Source organism: Scyliorhinus torazame, chromosome 18, assembly GCF_047496885.1.
Source record: "Scyliorhinus torazame isolate Kashiwa2021f chromosome 18, sScyTor2.1, whole genome shotgun sequence".
In the NCBI taxonomy this organism is placed as follows: Eukaryota; Metazoa; Chordata; class Chondrichthyes; order Carcharhiniformes; family Scyliorhinidae; genus Scyliorhinus; species Scyliorhinus torazame.
The window spans coordinates 154,465,297-154,491,435 of NC_092724.1; the positions used below are offsets into that span (position 1 = coordinate 154,465,297).

Here is a 26,139-nt window from a genome sequence, read left to right on the forward strand (position 1 = left end):
ATCCGGGCCACTGTCATGTGAGCCCGATGAACGACCTTGAATTGTATCAGGCTGAGCCTGGCACATGTTGCGGACGTGTTGACTCTACTCAATGTGTCCGCCCATAGACCATCCGCTATCTCTCCTCCCAGCTCCTCCTCCCACTTCCGCTTCAGCTCCTCAGTCTGCGTCTCCTCTGACCCCATAAGTTCCTTGTTAATGTCCGAGATGTTCCCTTCTCCTACTCACCCTCTGGAAACTACCCTGTCCTGAATCCCCCTCAGCGGTAGGAGCGGGAAGGTTGACACCTGTTTACGTAGGAAGTCCCACACCTGTAGATACCTGAATTCATTTCCCCTCGACAGCCCAAACTTCTCCTCCAACGCCCTCATACTCGGAAAGCTCCCCTCTATGAACACACCCCCCATCCTCTCAATCCCCGCTCTCCGCCATAACCGGAACCCCCCATCCATACTTCCCTGGGGCAAACTGGTGATTATCACAAATTGGGGCCCAGACCGATGCTCCCACTGCTCTCGCATGCCGCCTCCTCTGGCCCCAAACTCTCAGGGCCGCCACCACCACGGGCTGGAGTACCGTGCCGGCGGGAACGGCAGAGGCCCAGTTACCAACGCATGTCCATATGTTTTGGGCATGCCCGAAGCTTAGCGGGTTTAGGCAGGATTTCGCTAAGGCAATGTCCACGGTACTCAAAACACGGGTGGTGCCGAGTCCGGAGGTAGCGGCGATCTTTGTGGAGTGTCGGAAGAGCCGGGAGTTCAGGGGGCGAAAGAGGCCGACGTCCTGGCCTTTGCCTCCCTGGTAGCCCGGAGACGGATCTTATTAATGTGGAGGGACTCGAAACCCCCGAGTGTGGAGACCGGGGTTAGTGACATGGCTGGGTTCCTCAGTCCCGAGAAAATAAAGTTCGCCTTAAGAGAGGGTCAATGTTGGGGTTCCCCCGGCGGTGGCGGCCGTTCGTCGACTTCCTCGGGGAAAATTAAAATGTCAGCAGAAGCAGCAATCCGAAGGGGAGGGGGATTGTTGTGTATGGTTGAGGTGCGTGAAGATTGAGCTGGGGGGGAAATGTTTATTTACCATGTTGATGACATTGTTTATGTTACTGTTATAAAAATTTTCAAATACCCTTAATAAAATATATATTAAAAAAAAAGTCTGCACTGGCCCTGGGAAAGAACACCCTACTTAACCCCACACTTCCACCCTAACCCTGTAACCCATTAAGAGACACTAAGGGCAATTTATCAGGGCCAATCCACCTAACCTGCACATCTTTGGACTGTGGGAGGAAACCGGAGCACCCGGAGGAAACCCACGCACACACGGGGAGAACGTGCAGACTCCGCACAGACAGTGACCCAGCGGGGAATCGAACCTGGGACCCTGGAGCTGTGAAGCAACTGCCCACCACCTCCGGCAAAAACACACTCATCCGGGCCCGAGGCATGTGGACCCTGTGTACCACCTTAAAATTGTATCGGGCTCATCGCGACTTTAATCACTCCCCCATTGGCAGCCGTACCGTCAGCTGTCTGGTCCCAGGCTCTTGAGCTCCCCCTATAGGCCTCACTTGTAAAACCCACCTCTGCCTGGCTATCTTCTCACGCCTCACATTTTGTTTGATTATTCCTCCTGCGACTTGCCTTTGGGTGTTTTTGCCACGTTAACCTATTTTGGTGTCTCGGCTAATCAGTGGATTTTATTCTCCACCTTTTTATTTTTTTTTAGCCGGCAGTCCTGGATAACCTGCTCAGTTCGATGAAGTTTGTCCTTCAAGGGATGGGGGTCCTCAGGATTAATCTGGCCAACCCCAAGAATACCGTAAGAGATTCTTTATTTATTAACCCTTTGCAATGAGCGCCGGACACCTCAAAGCGCTTGACAGCTAATGAGATATTCTTTGAAATGTAGTCACTCGGAAACGAGACAGCCAATTTCCGCACAGAATGATCCAACACAAGGTAACGTGACAAAGGCCAAATAATGTGCTTGTGTGATGTTGATTGAGGGATAAATAATGACCAGGGCACTGGGGAGGGCTCCCCAGCGCTTCTTTGAAAAAGTGCCGTGGGGTATTTTAAATTTAATTCCATTTTCAGAGTTAATAGATCATCGAATTTACAGTGCAGAAGGAGGCCATTTGGCCCATCGAGTCTGCACCGGCCCTTGGAAAGAGCACCCCATTTAAGTCCACATCCACCCTATCCCAGTAACCCCACCTAACCTTTTTTTTTTGACACAAAGTGCAATTTAGCACGGCCAATCCACTGCACATCTTTGGACTGTGGGAGGAAACCGGAGCACCCGGAGGAAACCCACGCACACACGGGGAGGATGTGCAGACTCCACACAGACAGTGACCCAAGTCGGGAATCGAACCTGGGACCCTGGAGCTGTGAAGCGACAGTGCTACCGTGCCGTCCATTACAAAGCCACGGTGCACCGGGTGGAGGGGACACGTCCACAATCCATCTCCTTGCCTGTTGCAAAAAACAATTCGGATGGAATCCGATTAATGGTCCCCCACAAGACAGACATATAGACCCAAGCTGACGAGAATAGGCATTGCACCTGATCCTCTCGCTTGTACTAATAACCCTGCATCAGGAGCCCGTGCCCTCGGTGGAACGTGTTTGCAGTGTGACGTGATCCATTTAGAATTGCAAGTTCTCATCGCCCCCACGAGGCCCAAGAGGAAACCATTGTCGATCTCCCCATGGGCCTCCTGGACGACGAGCTTCTCAGGTCGGGGGCGGAGCCCCACCCAGCTGGGGCTCGTTAAACCCAGGCGGAAACCAGCGGGTTGGTTGTCCCAAGGGGGACTGTGATTGTAGGTAGTTACTGCCATGGGTAGATTTATGTTACAAAGTAAAATAAAGCTTTTCCTTCCTGCCACTGGCTTCCTCAATCATTAAATCATTCAAGTAAGCATGGTAGTATAGTGGTTAGCACAGTTGCTTCACAGCTCCAGGGTCCCAGGTTCGATTCCCGTCTTGGGTCACTGTCTGTGCGTCTGCACATCCTCCCCGTGTGTCCGTGGGTTTCCTCCGGGTGCTCCAGTTTCCTCCCACAGTCCAAAGATGTGCAGGTTAGGTGGATTGGTCATGATAAATTGCCCTTAGTGTCCAAAAAGGTTAGGTTGGGTTATGGGGATAAAGGGGATAGGGTGGAGGAGTGGGGCTTAAGTAGGGTGCTCTTTCCAAGGGCCGGTGCAGACTCGATGGGCTGAATGGCCTCCTTTTGCACTGTAAATTCTATGAAGCATAAAATGCCTTTAAAGAGTGAGTTCTCGGCAGCAGTGGGTTGGATTGGATTTGTTTATTGTCACGTGTACCGTGGTACAGTGAAAAGTATTTTTCTGCGAGCAGCTCAACAGATCATTAAGTATATGAGAAGAAAAGGGAATAAAAGAAAATACATAATAGGGCAACACAACATATACAATATAACTACATAAGCACTGGCATCAGATGAAGCATACAGGGTGTAGTGTTAATGAGGTCAGTCCATAAGAGGGTCATTTAGGAGTCTGGTAACAGGGGGGAAGAAGCTGTTTTTGAGTCTGTTCGTGCGAGTTCTCAGACTTCTGTATCTCCTGCCCGATGGAAGAAGTTGGAAGAGTGAGTAAGCCGGGTGGGAGGGGTCTTTGATTATGGTGCCCGCTTTCCCCAGGCAGCGGGAGATATAGATGGAGTCAATGGATGGGAGGCAGGTTCGTGTGATGGACTGGGCGGTGTTCACGACTCTCTGAAGTTTCTTGCGGTCCTGGACCGAGCAGTTGCAATACCAGGCTGTGATGCAGCCAGATAGGATGCTTTCTATGGTGCATCTGTAAAAGTTGGTAAGGGTTAATGTGGACATGCCAAATTTCCTTAGTTTCCTGAGGATTCCTGAGTTTCCTGAGGGTTTGATCTGCTGCCTCACGGCACCGAGGTCCCAGGTTCGATCCCGGCTCTGGGTAACTGTCCGTGTGGAGTTTGCACATTCTCCCCGTTTGCGTGGGTTTCGCCCCCACAACCCAAAGATGCATAGGTTAGGTGGATTGGCTGGGCTAAATTGACCCTTAATTAGTAAAAGAAATGAATTGGGTACGCTAAATTTGTTTGAAAAAAAGAGAGTTCTCAGATGTCATGTGACCCATTTGCCCAATCGGACCGGAGTACGTGACTCCAGATGTCATGTGACCCATTTGGCCAATCGGACCGGAGTACGTGTCTCCAGATGTCATGTGACCCATTTGGCCAATCGGACCGGAGTACGTGTCTCCAGATGTCATGTGACCCATTTGGCCAATCGGACCGGAGTACGTGACTCCAGGGGCTGAGCGCAGGGGGCTGGTCAGTCTGGAGTCGGGGTGTAAGTCTACTTGGTGATCGCCAGACTGCACCTCAAGGCCCTGGAGAGGTCCCAGCAACGCTGTCTGAGACGGATTTTCCGCATCCGCTGGGAGGGCAGGCGTTGCTCACATCGGTGTCCTTGAAGGAACCAAGAGCATCAGCATCGAGGCTACGATCATCTGAAACCAACTCCGCTTGGGCCGGCCCTTCTGCTTAGGATGTCAGAGTCCCAACTACCAAAGCAAATCTTCTTCGCCCAGCTCAAGGAAGACTTCCGAACAAGAGGAGGACAAAGGAACCCCTTCAAAGACACCCGGAAGGCTTGCGTCAAGAAATGGAACATCAACGTCAACACCTGGGAGACCCTTGTTAGAAGAGCCATACTTGTAGGAAGCTCCTGATTGAAGGGACACAATTCATCGAGGGTACCCGACGGCAAGAGGAGGCCGGGTAAAGGCGCCTGAGACAGCAAGGCCAGCATTCTAGAGGCCAAGGACCGATCCCACCTCCCAGAAACACCTGCCAAGTGTGTGGTTGAAGATGCAGCTCTAGGATCGGGTTGTCAGCCAAATAAGGATCCAGAGGACCCAGGAGTTTCTTGGGTGGACAATCATTCTAGTCAGTGAGTGACCGCCGAAGAAGAAGGGAACTACATGCCTACTCCGAGACTGGTAACCAGTGTACAGGGTCTTTGACATGTACTGGAGGGAGCCTCAGTCAGGAGCCTCAGTCAGAAGTTCATTGACCAATGACATTCAATCATTTGGACTGTTTGAAATGAGCAGCGGTAGCAGTATATTTACTGCCAGTAGGTGTCAGTGTTGCACTGGTTGTACACAGTTAAATATTATCTCCCTGACTGCCCTGTTTGTACGTTAAGCCAGGCATGTCGCTAATGTTCAATTTTTCACCAGTCTCCTCCTGGAATAAAGTTCCATAGCTTCTGGATGTTAACCCGTTCCTTATCCAATAGCAATTCAGTCACATGAATCTTGGCACTCTATCCCAGGGAACAGTGTCGAGGGAGATGAGGTTGTTTCGGAGTGGATCGGCAGAGAGCGAAAACAACTTCAATATTGGATGCAGGAGACTGTCAGGCGAAGGGGGGGGGGGTACCATCAGAGAGAGAGAGAGCGAGGGGGGGGGGGTGGGACAGTCAGGCAGAGAGAGAGAGCGAGGGGGGGTACCATCAGGCAGAGAGAGAGAGCGAGGTGGGGGGGGACCAGTCAGGCAGAGAGAGAGAGCGAGGGGGGGGTACCAACAGGCAGAGATGGAGAGCGAGGGGGGGGGACAGTCAGGTAGAGAGAGGGAGCAAGGGGGGGGTGCCAGCAGGCAGAGAGAGAGAGCGAGGGGGGGGGGTACCATCAGGCAGAGAGAGCGAGCGAGGGGGGGGGGGACAGTCAGGCAGAGAGAGAGAGCGAGGGGGGGGGGATACCAACAGGCAGAGAGAGAGAGCGAGGGGGGGGAGTCAGGCAGAGAGAGAGAGCGAGGGGGGGGGGATACCAACAGGCAGAGAGAGAGAGCGAGGGGGGGGAGTCAGGCAGAGAGAGAGAGCGAGGGGGGGTACCAGCAGGCAGAGAGAGAGAGCGAGGGGGGGGGTACCATCAGGCAGAGAGAGAGAGAGCGAGGGGGGGGGGGGGCTGTGGGACAGTCAGGCTGAGAGAGCGAGGGGGGGGGGACAGTCAGGTAGAGAGAGAGAGCGAGGGGGGGGGGGTACCAACAGGCAGAGAGAGAGAGAGCGAGGGGGAGGGGACAGTCAGGTAGAGAGAGAGAGCGAGGGGGGGTACCAGCAGGCAGAGAGAGAGAGCGAGGGGGGGGGGGACAGTCAGGTAGAGAGAGGGAGCGAGGGGGGGGGGGACAGTCAGATAGAGAGAGGGAGCGAGGGGGGGGGGGACAGTCAGGCAGAGAGAGAGCGGACGGGGTGGGTACCATCAGGCAGAGAGAGAGCGAATGGGGGGGACGGGACAGTCAGGCAGAGAGAGAGAGCGGGGGGGGGGGGGCGGGTACCATCAGGCAGAGAGAGAGAGCGAGGAGGGGCGGGACAGTCAGGCAGAGGGAGGGGGGGACTGTCGGGGAGGGAGGGGGGTGACTGTCGGGGAGGGAGGGGGGTGTCTGTCGGGGAGGGAGGGGGGGGGACTGTCGGGGAGGGAGGGGGGTGTCTGTCGGGGAGGGAGGGGGGGGACTGTCGGGGAGAGAGGGGGGGACTGTCGGGGAGGGGGGGGGGGGACTGTCGGGGAGGGAGGGGAGTGACTGTCGGGGAGGGAGGGGGGGGGTCTGTCGGGGGGGGGAGGGGGGGGACTGTCGGGGAGGGGGGACTGTCGGGGAGGGAGGGGGGGAGGGGGACTGTCGGGGAGGGAGGGGGAGGGGGACTGTCGGGGAGGGAGGGGGAGGGGGACTGTCGGGGAGGGAGGGGGGAGGGGGACTGTCGGGGAGGGAGGGGGAGGGGGACTGTCGGGGAGGGAGAGGGGGGGGTCTGTCGGGGAGGGAGGGGGGGAGGGGGACTGTCGGGGAGGGAGGGGGAGGGGGACTGTCGGGGAGGGAGAGGGGGGGGGTCTGTCGGGGAGGGGGGACTGTCGGGGAGGGGGACTGTCGGGGAGGGAGGGGGGAGGGGGACTGTCGGGGAGGGAGGGGGAGGGGGACTGTCGGGGAGGGAGGGGGAGGGGGACTGTCGGGGAGGGAGGGGGAGGGGGACTGTCAGGGAGGGAGGGGGGGAGGGGGACTGTCGGGGAGGGAGGGGGAGGGGGACTGTCGGGGAGGGAGGGGGAGGGGGACCGTCGGGGAGGGAGGGGGGGAGGGGGACCGTCGGGGAGGGAGGGAGGGAGGGGGGGGGGGGGGGTGTCTGTCCGGGAGGGAGAGAGGGGCGTTGTCGCGCAATTCGCTCCCGGCCCGGCGATTCCCCGGGTTTGGCGTGGGCTGAGAGAATCCTGCCCAGGATTTATGATTATTTAGAGAAACATAGACCATAAGACATAGGAGCGGAAGTCAGGCCATTCGGCCCATCGAGTCCACTCCACCATTCAATCATGGCTGATTTCAACTCCATTTACCCGCTCTCTCTCCATAGCCCTTAATTCCTTGAGAAATCAAGAATTTATCAACTTCTGTCTTAAAGACACTCAACGTCCCGGCCTCCACCGCCCTCTGTGGCAATGAATTCCACAGACCCACCACTCTCTGGCTGAAGAAATGTCTCCTCATCTCTGTTCTAAAGTGACTCCCTTTTATTCTAAGGCTGTGCCCCCGGGTCCTAGTCTCCCCTGCTAATGGAAACAACTTCCCTACATCCACCCTATCTAAGCCATTCATTATCTTGTAAGTTTCTATTAGATCTCCCCTCAACCTCCTAAACTCCAATGAATATAATCCCAGGATCCTCAGACGTTCATCGTATGTTAGGCCTACCATTCCTGGGATCATCCGTGTGAATCTCTGCTGGACCCGCTCCAGTGCCAATATGTCCTTCCTGAGGTGTGGGGCCCAAAATTGCTCACAGTATTCTAAATGGGGCCTAACTAATGCTTTATAAAGCTTCAGAAGTACATCCCTGCTTTTATATTCCAAGCCTCTTGAGATAAATGACAACATTGCATTTGCTTTCTTAATTACGGACTCAATCTGCAAGTTTACCTTTAGAGAATCCTGGACCAGGACTCCCAAGTCCCTTTGCACTTCAGCATTATGAATTTTGTCACCGTTTAGAAAATAGTCCATGCCTCTATTCTTTTTCCAAAGTGCAAGACCTCGCACTTGCCCACATTGAATTTCATCAGCCATTTCTTGGACCACTCTCCTAAACTGTCTAAATCTTTCTACAGCCTCCCCACCTCCTCCATACTACCTGCCCCTCCACCTATCTTTGTATCATCGGCAAACTTAGCCAGAATGCCCCCAGTCCCGTCATCTAGATCGTTAATATATAAAGAGAACAGCTGTGGCCCCAACACTGAACCCTGCGGGACACCACTCGTCTCCGGTTGCCATTCTGGAAAAGAACCTTTTATCCCAACTCTCAGCCTTCTGCCTGACAGCCAATCGTCAATCCATGTTAGTACCTTGCCTCGAATACCATGGGCCCTTATTTTACTCAGCAGTCTCCCGTGAGGCACCTTATCAAAGGCCTTTTGGAAGTCAAAAATAGATAACATCCATTGGCTCTCCTTGGTCTAACCTATTTGTTATCTCTTCAAAGAACTCTAACAGGTTTGTCAGGCACGACCTCCCCTTACTAAATCCATGCTGACTTGTCCTAATCCGACCCTGCACTTCCAAGAATTTAGAAATCTCATCCTTAACGATGGATTCTAGAATCTTGCCAACAACCGAGGTTAGGCTAATTGGCCTATAATTTTCCATCTTTTTTCTAGTTTGATTAAAGACAGTCAGCATGGCTTTGTGAGGGGCAGGTCACGCCTCACAAGTCTCGTTGAATTCTTTGAGGATGTGATGAGACACATTGATGAAGGTCAGGCAATGGATGTGGTGCATATGGATTTCAGTAAGGTATTTGAGAAGGTTCCCCATGGTAGGCTCATTCAGAAAGTTAGGGGGCATGGGATACAGGGAAATTTGGCTGTCTGGATACAGAATTGGCTGGCCGAAAGAAGACAGCGAGTGGTAGTGGATGGAAAGTATTCCGTCTGGAGGTCGGTGACCAGTGGTGCCCCGCAGGGATCTGTTCTGGGACCTCTGCTCTTTGTGGTTTTTATAAATGACTTGGATGAGGGAGTGGAAGGGTGGGTTAGTAAGTTTGCCGATGACACGAAGGTTGGGGGGAGTTGTAGATAGTGTCGAGGGTTGTTGCAGGTTACAACAGGACATTGACAGGATGCAGAGCTGGGCTGAGAAGTGGCAGATGGAGTTCAACCTTGATAAATGTGAAGTGATTAATTTTGGAAGGTGGAATTTGAATGCTGAATACAGGGTTAAAGGCAGGATTCTTGGAAGTGTGGAGGAACAGAGGGATCTTGGGGTTTTTCTCACTGGAGCGAAGAAGGCAGAGAGGTGACTTGATCGAGGTGTACAAGGTGATGAGAGGCATGGATAGGGTGGATAGCCAGAGACTTTTCCCCAGGGTGGAAATGGCTGTCACGAGGGGATATCATTTTACGGTGATTGGAGGAAGGTATTGGGGAGATGTCAGAGGTAGGTTCTTTACACAGAGAGTGGTGGGTGTGTGGAATGCACTGGCAGCGGAGGTGGTGGAGTCAGAGTCATTAGGGACATTTAAGCAACTCTTGGACAGGCACATGGACAGCAGTAAATTGAAGGGGTGTAGGTTAGGTTGATCTTAGATTAGGATAAATGGTTGACACAACATTGTGGGCCGAAGGGCCTGGACTGTGCTGTACTGTTCTGTTCTGTGATATGCTTGCCATATTTGGGCATGATTGGAACTCTCCATTGGGACTGTGCCAGTTGGATAGCAAGGGCACGAGTCTCGATTATGGCCTTGCCCGCTGTTTACCCGGTGCGGTGGTTCAATCGGACCCAATGTGTGATTTCAGCCACCAGGTGTGAGGTGGCAGGTGAACATGTTGCCGGCCTCCACCAGAGGGCACTTGCACCCTGCTCACTGACGTTATTCCCGACTGGGAGTGAGGGACAGACTGCAGAGAACGGGACATGTTAGTGGGACATGTCGCTCGGTTTATCTTTATTCCTAGAGGTTTAGTTCCTTGCTGATGGACCTCGCCTTGGCTGCGGTGAGGGTGTTGGTGCTGATCAACTGAGGGAGACCTGCATTAGCAAAATGTTGGAGTTGAATAAAATATCCTCCCCGTGACAAGAACCCAAGTGATTGCTAATATCTAATCTTTCCATCATCCCGCCTAAATTTATAATCCTGTTTGAGGTTGTTGAATCTCATGTCGTGTTATGCTGGATGTAACCTCAAAGTTCGTCAAATGACCATGTAACTAGCATCGAGCCTGTTATCTTAATAGAGACTTGTAGCCCCCTTGCCCCAAACTCCACCCACAGTGACGGGGACACCATCCAAGGGTCAGGGCTGAGGGAGCACCGCACTGTCGGGGGGACAGTGCTGAGGGAGTGCCGTGCTGTCGGAGGGACAGTGCTGAGGGAGCACCGCACTGTCGGAGGGACAGTGCTGAGGGAGCACCGCACTGTCGGAGGGACAGTGCTGAGGGAGCACCGCACTGTCGGAGGGACAGTGCTGAGGGAGCACCGCACTGTCGGAGGGACAGTGCTGAGGGAGCACCGCACTGTCGGAGGGACAGTGCTGAGGGAGCACCGCACTGTCGGAGGGACAGTGCTGAGGGAGTGCCGTGCTGTCGGAGGGACAGTGCTGAGGGAGCACCGCACTGTCGGAGGGACAGTGCTGAGGGAGTGCCGTGCTGTCGGAGGGACAGTGCTGAGGGAGTGCCGTGCTGTCGGAGGGACAGTGCTGAAGGAGTGCCGTGCTGTCGGAGGGACAGTGCTGAGGGAGCACCGCACTGTCGGAGGGACAGTGCTGAGGGAGTACCGCACTGTCGGAGGGACAGTGCTGAGGGAGTGCCGTGCTGTCGGAGGGACAGTGCTGAGGGAGTGCCGTGCTGTCGGAGGGACAGTGCTGAAGGAGTGCCGTGCTGTCGGAGGGACAGTGCTGAGGGAGTGCCGTGCTGTCGGAGGGACAGTGCTGAGGGAGTGCCGTGCTGTCGGAGGGACAGTGCTGAGGGAGCGCCGTACTGTCGGAGGGAGAGTGCTGAGGGAGCGCAGCACTGTCGGTGGGACAGTGCTGAGGGAGCGCCGTACTGTCGGAGGGAGAGTGCTGTGGGAGCGCAGCACTGTCAGAGGGACAGTGCTGAGGGAGCGCCGTGCTGTCGGAAGGTCAGTGCTGAAGGAGCACTGCACTGTCGGAGGGAAAGTGCTGAGGGAGCACCGCACTGTCGGAGGGTCCGTGCTGAGGGAGCACCGCACTGTCTGAGGGAAAGTGCTGAGGGAGCACCCCACTGTCAGAGGGTCAGTACCGAGGGAGTGCCACACTGTCGGAGGGTCAGTACTGAGGGACTGCTGTGTTGTCGGAGGGAGAGTGGTGAGGGAGCACCGCACTGTCGGGTCAGTACTGAGGGAGTGCTGCACTGTCAGAGGGTCAGTACTGAGGGAGTGCTGCACTGTCAGAGGGTCAGTGCTGAGAGGGTGCTGCACTGTCGGAGGGTCAGTGCTGAGGGAGCGCCGCACTGTCGGAGAGACGGTGCTGAGGGAGCACCGCACTGTCGGAGGGACAGTGCTGAGGGAGCACCGTACTGTCGGAGGGTCAGTGCTGAGGGAGCACCGCATTGTCGGAGGGACGGTGCTGAGGGAGCACCGCACTGTCGGAGGGACAGTGCTGAGGGAGCACCGTACTGTCGGAGGGTCAGTGCTGAGGGAGCACCGCATTGTCGGAGGGACGGTGCTGAGGGAGCACCGCACTGTCGGAGGGTCAGTTCTGAGGGAGCACTCACTGTCAGAGGGACAGTGCTGAGGGACGCCACACTGTCGGAGGGTCAGTACTGAGGGAGGGTTGGCACTATCAGTGTGTCCATAGTTTATATAAGAAACCAAGGTCTGTCCAGGAGCCCCTCGCTCGTGTCAGCGATGAACACAGTGTCCTGACCGACGATGTTTGCTCAACCAATATCATCATTAATAAACTTGCCATTTATTCAATCCTGCTGTGCACAGGAGTGTCTGTCGCTCTCGGATGTCTATTATTTGAATATTGGCTTGTGGTGGACTGCGTTGGAACTGGTTTCTGGTCAGTGGGAGACACTGAGCTGCCCTCTAGATTAGGAGGAAGGTGCATTGATGATGTTCTGCAGCATTAGTGTCCCGGTTATCTCGGACGGTGGGTTAAGGAGCTGTTCCTGTCACTGTAACAGAGGCACTTGCTGCCCCCCTTCACCCCCTTCCTGTCCCAGCAGATCAATAATCTGAGTGGCCCAGTAAAGCCGACATTTCCCCGTTAGCGATAATTGCTGTTTGTTTGGTTTAATATACAGCAGGCACCCGAAAGATCTCACCAAGTAATCCTTTCTAAAGCATCGCAATCAGGAGCAACAATGAGGTAGACACAGCAGAGACCGGTGACAGCGCCAACTCCTTCATCTCACTCGGAAAATTGACTTCCATGAACAATCACTGACAGCTGTGAAAGCGCGACACAATCAGCACTGACGCCGACTGCGACCGTTCAGGTGAAATGAGACAGTTGATGAGTATCAAAGGCCATTTCCCTTTCTCTACATCACCCTTTTCAATTGTGTGTCTTTCCCTCTGACAGTGCGGTGCTCCCTCAGCACGGACCCTCCGACAGTGCGGTGCTCCCTCAGCACTGTCCCTCCGACAGTGCGGTGCTCCCTCAGCACTGTCCCTCCGACAGTGCGGTGCTCCCTCAGCACTGACCCTCCAACAGTGCGGTGCTCCCTCAGCACTGTCCCTCCGACAGTGCGGTGCTCCCTCAGCACTGACCCTCCGACAGTGCGGTGCTCCCTCAGCACTGACCCTCCGACAGTGCGGTGCTCCCTCAGCACTGTCCCTCCGACAGTGCGGTGCTCCCTCAGCACTGTCCCTCCGACAGTGCGGTGCTCCCTCAGCACTGTCTCTCCAACAGTGCGGTGCTCCCTCAGCACTGTCCCTCCGACAGTGCGGTGCTCTCTCAGCACTGACCATCCGACAGCATGGTGCTCCCTCAGCACTGACCCTCTGACAGCGTGGTGCTCCCTCAGCACTGACCCTCCGACAGTGCGGTGCTCCCTCAGCACTGACCCTCCGACAGTGCGGTGCTCCCTCAGCACTGACCCTCCGACAGTGTGGTGCTCCCTCAGCACTGTCTCTCCGACAGTGCGGTGCTCCCTCAGCACTGACCCTCCGACAGTGTGGTGCTCCCTCAGCACTGTCTCTCCGACAGTGCGGTGCTCCCTCAGCACTGACCCTCCGACAGTGTGGTGCTCCCTCAGCACTGACCCTCCGACAGTGTGGTGCTCCCTCAGCACTGACCCTCCGACAGCGTGGTGCTCCCTCAGCACTGACCCTCCGACAGTGTGGTGCTCCCTCAGCACTGTCTCTCCGACAGTGCGGTGCTCCCTCAGCACTGACCCTCCGACAGTGCGGTGCTCCCTCAGCACTCACCCTCCGACAGTGCGGTGCTCTCTCAGCACTGACCCTCCGACAGCGTGGTGCTCCCTCAGCACTGACCCTCCGACAGTGCGGTGCTCCCTCAGCACTGACCCTCCGACAGTAGAGTTCTCACTCAGCACTGACCCTCCGACAGTGCGGTGCTCCCTCAGCACTGTCTCTCCGACAGTGCAGTGCTCCCTCAGCACTGTCTCCGACAATGAGACAGTTGATGAGTATCAAAGGCCATTTCCCTTTCTCTACATCACCCTTTTCAATTGTGTGTCTTTCCCTCTGACAGTGCGGTGCTCCCTCAGCACTGACCCTCCGACAGTGCGGTGCTCCCTCAGCACTGACCCTCCGACAGTGCGGTGCTCCCTCAGCACTGACCCTCCGACAGTGCGGTGCTCCCTCAGCACTGACCCTCCGACAGTGCAGTGCTCCCTCAGCACTGACCCTCCGACAGTGCAGTGCTCCCTCAGCACTGACCCTCCGACAGTGCGGTGCTCCCTCAGCACTGACCCTCCGACAGTGCGGTGCTCCCTCAGTACTTACCCTCCGACAGTGCGGTGCTCCCTCAGCACTGACCCTCCGACAGTGCGGTGCTCCCTCAGCACTGACCCTCCGACAATGGGGTGCTCCCTCGGCACTGACCCTCCGACAGTACGGTGCTCCCTTGGCACTGTCTCTCCGACAGTGCGGCACTCCCTGAGTACTGACCCTCCGACAGTGCGGTGCTCCCTCAGCACTGACCCTCCGACAATGCGGTGCTCCCTCGGCACTGACCCTCCGACAGTGCGGTGCTCCCTCAGCACTGTCCCTCCGACAGTGCGGTGCTCCCTCAGCACTGACCCTCCGACAGTGCGGTGCTCCCTCAGCACTGACCCTCCGACAGTCCGGTGCTCCCTCGGCACTGTCTCTCCGACAGTGCGGTGCTCCCTCAGCACTGTCTCTCCGACAGTGCGGCACTCCCTCAGTACTGACCCTCAGACAGTGCGGTGCTCCCTCAGCACTGTCCCTCCGACAGTGCGGTGCTCCCTCAGCACATTCCCTCCGACAGTGCGGTGCTCCCTCAGCACTGACCCTCCGACAGTACAGTTCTCACTCAGCATTGACCCTCCGACAGTGCAGTGCTCCCTCAGCACTGTCTCTCCGACAGTGCCGTGCTCCCTCAGCACTGTCCCTCAGACAGTGCGGTGCTCCCTCAGCACTGACCCTCCGACAGTACAGTTCTCACTCAGCACTGACCCTCCGACGGTGCGGTGCTCCCTCAGCACTGTCTCTCCGACAGTGCGGTGCTCCCTCAGCACTGTCTCCGACAGTGCGGCACTCCCTCGGCACTGACCCTCCGACAGTGCGGTGCTCCCTCGGCACTGACCCTCCGACAGTGCGGTGCTCCCTCGGCACTGACCCTCCGACAGTGCGGTGCTCCCTCGGCACTGTCTCTCCGACAGTGCAGTGCTCCCTCAGCACTGACCCTCCGAAGATGTGGTGCTCCCTCAGCACTGTCTCTCCGACAGTGCGGTGCTCCCTCAGCACTGTCTCTCCAACAGTGCGGTGCTCCCTCAGCACTGTCCTCCAACAGTGCGGTGCTCCCTCAGCACCGTCTCTCCAACAGTGCGGTGCTACCTCAGCACTGTCTCTCCGACAGTACGGTTCTCACTCAGCACTGACCCTCCGACAGTGCGGTGCTCCCTCAGCACTGTCTCTCCGACAGTGCGGTGCTCCCTCAGCACTGTCTCTCCGACAGTGTGATGCTCCCTCAGCACGAACCCTCCAACACTGCGGTGCTCCCTCAGCACTGTCCCTCTGACAGCGCGGTGCTCCCTCAGCACTGTCTCGCCGACAGTGCGGTGCTCCCTCAGCACTGACCCTCCGACAGTGCGGTGCTCCCTCAGCACTGTCTCTCTGACAGTGCGGGTCTCCTTCTGCACTGTCCCTCCGACAGTGCGGTGCTCCCTCGGCACTGACTCTCCGACAGTGCGGTGCTCCCTCAGCACTGACCCTCCGACAGTGCGGTGCTCCCTCAGCACTGTCTCACCGACAGTGCGGTGCTCCCTCAGCACTGTCTCTCCGACAGTGCGGTGCTCCCTCAGCACATTCCCTCCGACAGTGCGGTGCTCCCTCAGCACTGTCCCTCCGAAAGTGTGGTGCTCCACTCAGCACTGACCCTCCGATAGTGCGGTGCTCCCTCAGCACTGTCCCTCCAAAAGTGTGGTGCTCCCTTAGCACTGTCCCTCCAAACGTGTGGTGCTCCCTTAGCACTGTCCCTCCTACAGTGCGGTGCTCCCTCAGCACTGTCCCTCCGACAGTGAGGTGGTCCCTCAGCACTTTCCCTCCGACAGTGCGGTGCTCACTCAGCACTGTCCCTCCGACAGTGCGGAGCTCCCTCAGCACTGTCTCTCCGACAGTGCGGTGCTCCCTCAGCGCTGACCCTCTGACAGTGCGGTGCTCCCTCAGCACTGTCCCTCCTATAGTGCGGTGCTCTCTCAGCACTGTCCCTCCGACAGTGTGGTGCTCCCTCAGCACTGTCCCTCCAACAGTGCGGTGCTCCCTCAGCACCGTCTCTCCGACAGTGCGGTGCTCCCTCGGCACTGTCTCTCCGACAGTGCGGTGCTCCCTCAGCACCGTCTCTCCGACAGTGCGGTGCTCCCTCGGCACTGACCCTCCGACAGTGCGGTGCTCCCTCGGCACTGACCCTCCGACAGTGCGGTGCTCCCTCGGCACTGACCCTCCGACAGTGCGGTGCTCCCTCGGCACTGACCCTCCGACAGTGCGGTGCTCCCTCGGCACTGACCCTCCGACAGTGCGGTGCTCCCTCGGCACTGACCCTCCGACAGTGCGGTGCTCCCTCGGTACTGTCTCTCCGACAGTGCAGTGCTCCCTCAGCACTGACCCTCCGAAGATGTGGTGCTCCCTCAGCACTGTCTCTCCGACAGTGCGGTGCTCCCTCAGCACTGTCTCTCCAACAGTGCGGTGCTCCCTCAGCACTGTCCTCCAACAGTGCGGTGCTCCCTCAGCACCGTCTCTCCGACAGTGCGGTGCTACCTCAGCACTGTCTCTCCGACAGTGTGGTGCTCCCTCAGCACGGACCCTCCAACAGTGCGGTGCTCCCTCAGCACTGTCCTCCAACAGTGCGGTGCTCCCTCAGCACTGTCTCTCCGACAGTGCGGTGCTACCTCAGCACTGTCTCTCCGACAGTGTGGTGCTCCCTCAGCACGGACCCTCCAACAGTGCGCAGCTCCCTCAGCACTGTCTCTCCGACAGTGCGGTGCTCCCTCAGCGCTGACCCTCTGACAGTGCGGTGCTCCCTCAGCACTGTCCCTCCTACAGTGCGGTGCTCCCTCAGCACGGACCCTCCGACAGTGCGGTGCTCCCTCAGCACTGTCCCTCCGACAGTGCGGTGCTCTCTCAGCACTGTCCCTCCGACAGTGTGGTGCTCCCTCAGCACTGTCCCTCCAACAGTGCGGTGCTCCTCCAGCACCGTCTCTCCGACAGTGCGGTGCTCCCTCGGCACTGTCTCTCCGACAGTGCGGTGCTCCCTCAGCACCGTCTCTCCGACAGTGCGGTGCTCCCTCAGCACTGTCCCTCCGACAGTGCGGTGCTCCCTCAGCACTGCCTCTCCGACAGTGCGGTGCTCCCTCAGCACATTCCCTCAGACAGTGCGGTGCTCCCTCAGCACTGTCTCTCCGACAGTGCAGTGCTCCCTCAGCACGGACCCTCCGACAGTGCGGTGCTCCCTCAGCACTTTCTCTCCGACAATGCGGTGCTCCCTCAGCACATTCCCTCCGACAGTGCGGTGCTCCACTCAGCACTGACCCTCCGACAGTGCGGTGCTCCCTCAGCACTGTCCCTCCAAAAGTGTGGTGCTCCCTCAGCACGGACCCTCCAACAGTGCGGTGCTCCCTCAGCACTGTCCCTCCGACAGTGTGGAGCTCCCTCAGCACTGTCTCTCCGACAGTGCGGTGCTCCCTCAGCGCTGACCCTCTGACAGTGCGGTGCTCCCTCAGCACTGTCCCTCCTACAGTGCGGTGCTCCCTCAGCACGGACCCTCCGACAGTGCGGTGCTCCCTCAGCACTATCCCTCCGACAGTGCGGTGCTCTCTCAGCACTGTCCGTCCGACAGTGCGGTCCTCCCTCAGCACTGCCTCTCCGACAGTGCGGTGCTCCCTCAGCACATTCCCTCAGACAGTGCGGTGCTCCCTCAGCACTGTCTCTCCGACAGTGCAGTGCTCCCTCAGCACGGACCCTCCGACAGTGCGGTGCTCCACTCAGCACTCACCCTCCAACAGTGCGGTGCTCCCTCAGCACTGTCCCTCCAAAAGTGTGGTGCTCCCTTAGCACTGTCCCTCCTACAGTGCGGTGCTCCCTCAGCACTGTCCCTCCGACAGTGCGGTGCTCCCTCAGCACTGTCTCCGACAGTGCGGCACTCCCTCAGCACTGACCCTCAGACAGTGCGGTGCTCCCTCAGCACTGACCCTCCGACAGTACAGTTCTCACTCAGCACTGACCCTCCGACGGTGCGGTGCTCCCTCAGCACTGTCCCTCCGACAGTGCGGTGCTCCCTCAGCACTGACCCTCCAACAGTGCGGTGCTCCCTCAGCACTGTCCCTCTGACAGTGCGGTGCTCCTTCAGCACTGACCCTCCGACAGTGCGGTGCTCCCTCAGCACTGACCCTCCGACAGTGCGGTGCTCCCTCGGCACTGACCCTCCGACAGTGCGGTGCTCCCTCAGCACTGTCTCTCCGACAGTGCGGTGCTCCCTCAGCACTGTCTCTCCGACAGTGCGGTGCTCCCTCAGCACTGACCCTCCGACAGTGCGGTGCTCTCTCAGCACTGACCCTCCGACAGCGTGGTGCTCCCTCAGCACTGACCCTCCGACAGTGCGGTGCACCCTCAGCACTGACCCTCCGACAGTACAGTTCTCACTCAGCACTGACCCTCCGACAGTGCGGTGCTCCCTCAGCACTGTCTTTCCAACAGTGCGGTGCTCCCTCAGCACTGTCTCCGACAGTGCGGCACTCCCTCAGTACTGACCCTCAGACAGTGCGGTGCTCCCTCAGCACTGACCCTCCGACAGTGCGGTGCTCCCTCGGCACTGACCCTCCGACAGTGCGGTGCTCCCTCAGCACTGTCTCTCCGACAGTGCGGTGCTCCCTCAGCACTGTCTCTCCGACAGTGCGGTGCTCTCTCAGCACTGACCCTCCGACAGCGTGGTGCTCCCTCAGCACTGACCCTCCGACAGTGCGGTGCTCCCTCAGCACTGACCCTCCGACAGTACAGTTCTCCCTCAGCACTGTCTCTCCGACAGTGCGGTCCTCCCTCAGCACTGACCCTCCGACAGTGCGGTGCTCCCTCAGCACTGTCTCTCCGACAGTGCGGTGCTCCCTCGGCACTGACCCTCCGACAGTGCGGTGCTCCCTCGGCACTGACCCTCCGACAGTCCGGTGCTCCCTCGGCACTGACCCTCCGACAGTGCGGTGCTCCCTCGGCACTGACCCTCCGACAGTCCGGTGCTCCCTTAGTACTGTCCCTCCTACAGTGCGGTGCTCCCTCAGCACTGTCCCTCCGACAGTGCGGTGCTCCCTCAGCACTGTCTCTCCGACAGTGCGGTGCTCCCTCAGCACTGTCTCTCCGACAGTGTGGTGCTCCCTCAGCACGGACCCTCCAACAGTGTGGTGCTCCCTCAGCACTGTCTCTCCGACAGTGCGGAGCTCCCTCAGCACTGTCTCTCCGACAGTGCGGTGCTCCCTCAGCGCTGACCCTCTGACAGTGCGGTGCTCCCTCAGCACTGTCCCTCCTACAGTGCGGTGCTCCCTCAGCACGGACCCTCCGACAGTGCGGTGCTCCCTCAGCGCTGTCCCTCCGACAGTGCGGTGCTCTCTCAGCACTGTCCCTCCGACAGTGTGGTGCTCCCTCAGCACTGTCCCTCCAACAGTGCGGTGCTCCCTCAGCACCGTCTCTCCGACAGTGCGGTGCTCGCTCAGCACTGTCTCTCCGACAGTGCGGTGCTCCCTCAGCACTGTCCCTCCGACAGTGCGGTGCTCCCTCAGCACTGTCCCTCTGACAGTGCGGTGCTCCCTCAGCACTGTCCCTCCGACAGTCCGGTGCTCCCTCAGCACTGTCCCTCCGACAGTACGGTGCTCCCTCAGCACTGACCCTCTGACAGTGTGATGCTCCCTCAGCACGAACCCTCCAACACTGCGGTGCTCCCTCAGCACTGTCTCTCCGACAGCGCGGCGCTCCCTCAGTGTCAACCTGCTCGCTTACTCCCTCTGCCCCCTTGTCATTTCCCAGTAAATTATAAACTTTCCATCAATACTTTAAAAAATTTGAACTCCAGAAATAATTGGATCCAGGGGTAACCCACCTCGTCCATCGAGTGTGCTGCACCATTCAATACGGTCATGACTGATCATAGAATTTACAGTGCAGAAGCAGGCCATTCGGCCCATCGAGTCTGCACCTGCCCTGAAAGAGCACCCTACTTAAGTCCACGCCTCCACCCTATCCCTATAACCCAGTAAACCCACCTATCCGTTTTTGTGGACACTAAGGGGCAATTCGCATGGCCAATCCACCTAACCTGCACATCTTTGGACTGTGGGAGGAAACCGGAGCCCCCGAGGAAACCCACGCAGACACGGCGAGAACGTGCAGACTCCACGCAGACAATCACCCAAGGCTGGAATCGAACCCGGGTCCCAGGAGCTGTGAGACAACAGTGCTAACCACTGTGCCACCCTGAAGTTGAGTTTCAACTCCATTTTCTCGCCCACTCCCCATATCCCTTAATTCTCTTGAGAGACTAAAACTCTGTCTGTCCCACCCTTCAACGTATTCAACGCTGGAGCATCGACAACCCTCTGGGGTGGAGAGTCCAAAGATTCACACCCCGAGTCCTCAATGACCGGCCCGCTAATCCTGAGATTGCGACCCCTGTGTTTTAGACTCTTCAACCAGGAGAAAGAATCTCTCAGCGTCCACCCTGTCAAACCCCTTCAGAATGATGTTGTTTTCATTGGGAATCAGGTGTGCCTCATTGGGAATCCAGGTGTGCCTCATTGGGAATCCAGGTGTGCCTCATTGGGAATCCAGGTGTGCCTCATTGGGAAATCAGGTGTGCCTCATTGGGAAATCAGGTGTGGCTCATTGGGAATCCAGGTGTGGCCCATTGGAAATCCAGGTGTGCCTCATTGGGAATCCAGGTGTGCCTCATTGGGAATCCAGGTGTGCCTCATTGGGAATCAGGTGTGCCTCATTGGGAATCAGGTGTGCCTCATTGGGAATCCAGGTGTGGCTCATTGGGAATCCAGGTGTGGCCCATTGGGAATCCAGGTGTGCCTCATTGGGAATCCAGGTGTGCCTCATTGGGAATCAGGTGTGGCTCATTGGGAATCCAGGTGTGGCCCATTGGGAATCCAGGTGTGCCTCATTGGGAATCCAGGTGTGCCTCATTGGGAATCAGGTGTGCCTCATTGGGAATCCAGGTGTGGCCCATTGGGAATCCAGGTGTGACTAATTGTATTGAGTACATTTCTTTTGTATAAAATGGGTCATAGAAACCATTAGTGGGCACGTGACATCAAAACTCATATGATCTTTAACCTTTTACATACATTTGTTTGACAAATGGTTGGATGGAAAGTGGAGCGTGCCCCAGGATTTGAATTCTGTAGTGCTTTATTTAATCCCTTTATAATTGGGCCCAGTAATAAGTCTTGCAACCCCAGGTTCAATTCCAACACGTCTATTTGGAATCACTAGCTTTCGGAGCGCAGCTCCTTCAGGTGAGTGAAGAGGTGGGTTCCACAAACACCTATATAGTCAAAGTCAATGATGCAAGACGATACTTTGTATGTGAGTCTTTACAGGTAATTAAGTCTTTACAGGTCCAGACGGGGCAACTGGAGAGAGGGATAATCACAGGTTAAAGAGGTGTGAATTGTCTCAAGCCAGGACAGTTGGTAGGAGTTCGCAAGCCCAGGCCAGATGGTGGGGGGGGGGGCGGTGAATGTAATGCAACATGAATCCCAGGTCCCGGTTGAGGCCGTACTCATGTGTGCGGAACTTGGCTATAAGTTTCTGCTCGCCGATTCTGCGTTGTCACGGGTCCTGAAGGCCGCCTTGGAGAACGCTTACCCGAAGATCAGAGGCTGAATGCCCTTGACTGAAGTGTTCCCCGACTGGAAGGGAACATTCACCAGGCAGGAATGTTCCCTTCCATTCGGGGAACACTTTGATTCAATGCAGACAATGATGCACGTTGTCGGTGTGAGTGGTTTCGACTACCAATTACCTGTTGGATGTGGCGAATAAACTATCAAAATGCATCTTCAATGGATTTTAACACAATCTATTGTACTGGTATTCACAGTCAGCAATCTGACAGACTCTCTAATCTCTCCTGGAGGTCCCCTCCTCCCATTTTGCCTTCTCCTTGGTAACCTTTCTCCCTCCCTCTCCAACCACAGCCTCCCTCCCTCTCCCTATTCCAATGTGCTAACTCTGAATCACGGTTCCGACTCTGATGTATTTCAGATCCACGCCCAGACGGTCCTGTCCTGCGGCCGATGTTTTGACGAGGATTACGCTCTCTTTCCGTTCATGGCCCATGCCCTCCGCTGCCTTTGGGCGGACCAGGGGGTGAAACTGGCAGCATCGCGTGGCTACGAGTTTGAGTTGAACGACTCTGCACATTAGTAAGTTTGCGGTTTGCCGCGGGATGTTCGGAGTGTATTGTGTGGAATGTGCGGTACCATCACAGGCCATTTGGTATGTGTTCTCCTCATGAGCCTCTTCCTAATTTGTCTCACCCTATCAGCATCTCTGTGTATCCCTTTCTCCCTCATATACTCATCTAGCTCCCCCTTAAGTGTGTTGAATGATGGAAACCGAGTACAATACCCTGCAGCAGCAACTAAAGCAAGTTGAATATGGGGATGCACTAAAAGGTCAACGTTGACCCGCGATAGTGAGGTAACTATGGCACTTTATAAAGCAATATGCTGCCACGCTACAATACTGTCCACAGTCCTAGTCAGCACAGTATTGCAGCTATTGAAAAGGTACAGAAGGAAATGATTGAGGGGATGGGAAGGGATTAGATTATGAGGAGTGAGTATTGCTGAAAAAAAAAGAGACGTTGAAGTTTTGCATCTTGTACATATCAGGACAGGTATGCAAGAGTACCGCATCTTGGGGGTGGCATGTGGCGCAGTGGTTATCACTGGGACTGCGGCGCTGAGGACCCAGGTTCAAATCCCGGCCCTGGGTCACTGTCCGTGTGGAGTTTGCACATTCTCCCCGTGTCTGCGTGGGTTTCACCCCCCCCCCCAACCCAAAGATGTGCAGTGTAGGTGGATTGGCCGCGCTAAATTGCCCCTTAATTGAAAAAAATTGTAGATGCCCTCTTGTGAAGTGCTGGGTAGCACCACTTACCTCGAGGCCAGAAGCTCCAGGCTCCAGTCCCACACCTGGACTTGGCCCCTGAAGGAGCGTTCACAACTTGATTCAACGGGCTGAATTGCTCGGGAATTCTTCCACCACTTCATCCGCCATTTCCTAAAGAGAGAGAGAGTGTGTGTGTGTGAATATACACGAAACAGCAACTGGAATTAGGAATGATAAGACAACTGATTTTAGGATTCTGGAGGGCCTAGATAATGCAGATCATAATCGGATATTTCAGCTTGTCCAGAACCGTATAAGCAGAGGGCACAACTTTTTTTCTGAAACCAATCTATTAAATAATATTCAGGAGGAAGTGGCCGGCACAGTGGTTAGCACTGTTGCCACAAAGCGGCGGGAACCCCGGTTAATTACCGACCTTGCGTCCCTGTGCGGAGTCTGCATGTTCTCCCCGTGTCTGTGTGGGCTTCCTCCGGGTGCTCCGGTTCCCTCCCACAGTCTGAAGGTGTGCAGCTTAGGTGGGGTCACAGGGATAGGGCAAGGCGGTGGACCTAGGTAGGGTGCTCTTTGAGAGTCAGTGCAGACTCAATGGGTCGAATGGCCTCCTTCTGCACTGTAGTGATTCTATGGTTAATCTATGGAACAGGCTCGCTAAGGAGATAGTGCACACAAATAGCCTTGCCTTACTCCAATGCAAATTGAGAGATTTCTTTCATCAAGTAACAAGTAATTTAAGATATCGACATGTGGTAAGTGTGACATGTGTCATGTGAGAGTACCTTTAAGAAATGGGTGTTTATAAATGGATGTGTATATAAATATCTGTAGTGAGAGTATCTTTAAGAAATGGGTGTTTACTACTGCAGTGATGTCAGAGAGTGGGTGGAGCTGGGCTGTCTGTCAGTTTTTTTACTTTCGTTTTAGGCTGTTTGCTGCAGGTTGTGTTTTAGTTTTGTTTTCAGTGTTGGAGCTGAAGCCAGACAGAGAAGGTGTACTGTTGATCTCTCTGCCATGAAAAGACTATCTCTTGATCATTTGGTGAATTCAGAATTATAAATGTTTTCAGTAGTGACTTTAACCTGATGTGCTTCTGATAAAGGTTTTGTTTTTAAGTCGTATAGATGTTAAAAGGAAAGCTTAAAGGATTACTTAGTGATGTAGCCTTTGGGGATTGTATTTGAATTGATGGTTGTTAAGATGTTCACTGTATGTTTTAAAAAGGTTAACTTGAGTTCATAGAATAAACATTGTTTTGCTTTAAAAAATACTTTTCCGTTTCTGCTGTACCACACCTGTAGAGTGGGCCGTGTGCTCCCCATACCACAATCTATTAAAAGTTGTGGGTCAGGTGAACTCCATGATACAAAAAGAACAAAGAGCAAAGAAATGTACAGCACAGGAACAGGCACTTTGGCCCTCCAAGCCCGTGCCGACCATGCTGCCCGACTAAACTACAGTCTTCTACATTTCCTGGGTGCGTATCCCTCTATTCCCATCCTATTCATGTATTTGTCAAGATGCCCCTTAAACGTCACTATCGTCCCTGCTTCCACCACCTCCTCCGGCAGTGAGTTCCAGGCACCCACTACCCTCTGTGTAAAAAAACCTATGCCCCCTTGTAATTGACCCCTCTACCCCGGGGAAAAGCCTTTGACTATTCACTCTGTCTATGCCCCTCATAATTTTGTAGACCTCTATCAGGTCGCCCCTCAACCTCCTTCGTTCCAGTGAGAACAAACCAAGTTTATTCAACCGCTCCTCATAGCTAATGCCCTCCATACCAGGCAACATTCTGGTAAATCTCTTCTGCACCCTCTCTAAAGCCTCCACATCCTTCTGGTAGTGTGGCGACCAGAATTGAACACTATACCCCAAGTGTGGCCTAACTAAGGTTCTATACAGCTGCAACATGACTTGCCAATTCTTATACTCAATGCCCCGGCCAATGAAGGCAAGCATGCCGTATGCCTTCTTGACTACCTTCTCCACCTGTGTTGCCCCTTTCAGTGACCTGTGGACCTGTACACCTAGATCTCTCTGACTTTCAATACTCTTGAGGGTTCTACCATTCACTGTATATTCCCTACCTGCATTAGACCTTCCAAAATGCATTACCTCACATTTGTCCGGATTAAACTCCATCTGCCATCTCTCCGCCTAAGTCTCCAAACAATCTAAATCCTGCTGTATCCTCTGACAGTCCTCATCGCTATCCGCAATTCCACCAACCTTTGTGTCGTCTGCAAACTTACTAATCAGACCAGTTACATTTCCTCCAAATCATTTATATATACTACAAACAGCAAAGGTCCCAGCACTGATCCCTGCGGAACACCACTGGTCACAGCCCTCCAATTAGAAAAGCATCCTTCCATTGCTACTCTCTGCCTTCTATGACCTAGCCAGTTCTGTATCCACCTTGCCAGCTCACCCCTGATCCCGTGTGACTTCACCTTTTGTACTAGTCTACCATGAGGGACCTTGTCAAAGGCCTTACTGAAATCCATATAGACAACATCCACTGCCCTACCTGCATCAATCATCTTTGTGACCTCCTCGAAAAACTCTTATCAAGTTAGTGAGACACGACCTCCCCTTCACAAAACCGTGCTGCCTCTCACTAATACGTCCATTTGCTTCCAAATGGGAGTAGATCCTGTCTCGAAGAATTCTCTCCAGTAATTTCCCTACCACTGAAATAAGGCTCACCGGCCTGTAGTTCCCTGGGGTTCTCTAAACCCTGGCCCATAACACATGTGACTTTGGACATGTGGTTCTGAAAGTTGTCCGGTCCTGACCACTTTCCTCACCTCTAGTCTAGGTCTGCGATACATTCAGTGACAGAGATTTATCACTGTGATTAGCCAATAGTTATTATTATTGTTTAATGTGATGACTAGGAATGTAACATGCGAGACAAGAAATTTTCCGTCCTCAGTGAAGACATGGAACTGTAGTCAGACTTGTCCAATACACAAACATCTCAAAAGAAGTTTCTTAATTCATAAGATGTGGTCAGCATTTATTGCCCATTCCTAATTGCCCTTGAGAAGGTGATGGGGAGCTGCCACCTTGGACTGCTGAAGCCCCTGAGATGGAGGTATTCGCAAGGTTTGGTTGGGACATCTTGGGGGAGAACCACCTAATTTGTATCCAAATCAAGATGGGTGTGTGTTTTGGAGGTGCTGATCTCCCCATATGTCTGCTGCCAGAGAGTGTGGGTTTGGAAGGTGCTGCCTTGGGAGCCTTAGTGAGTTGCTGTTGTGTTTCTTGGAGCTGGTACACACGGCTGCCACTGTGC

General features: G+C 55.4%; 1 protein-coding gene across 1 annotated transcript in view; it reads left to right on the forward strand.

Moving 5' to 3' along the window:
* The window catches only part of gnav1 (guanine nucleotide binding protein (G protein) alpha v1), a 196,135-nt gene that overhangs the window by 43,071 nt on the left and 126,925 nt on the right, over positions 1-26,139 (forward strand). The window contains 2 exon segments of the mRNA XM_072483654.1: positions 1,729-1,821; positions 21,969-22,129. Coding sequence (XP_072339755.1) covers positions 1,729-1,821; positions 21,969-22,129 — 254 coding nt within the window.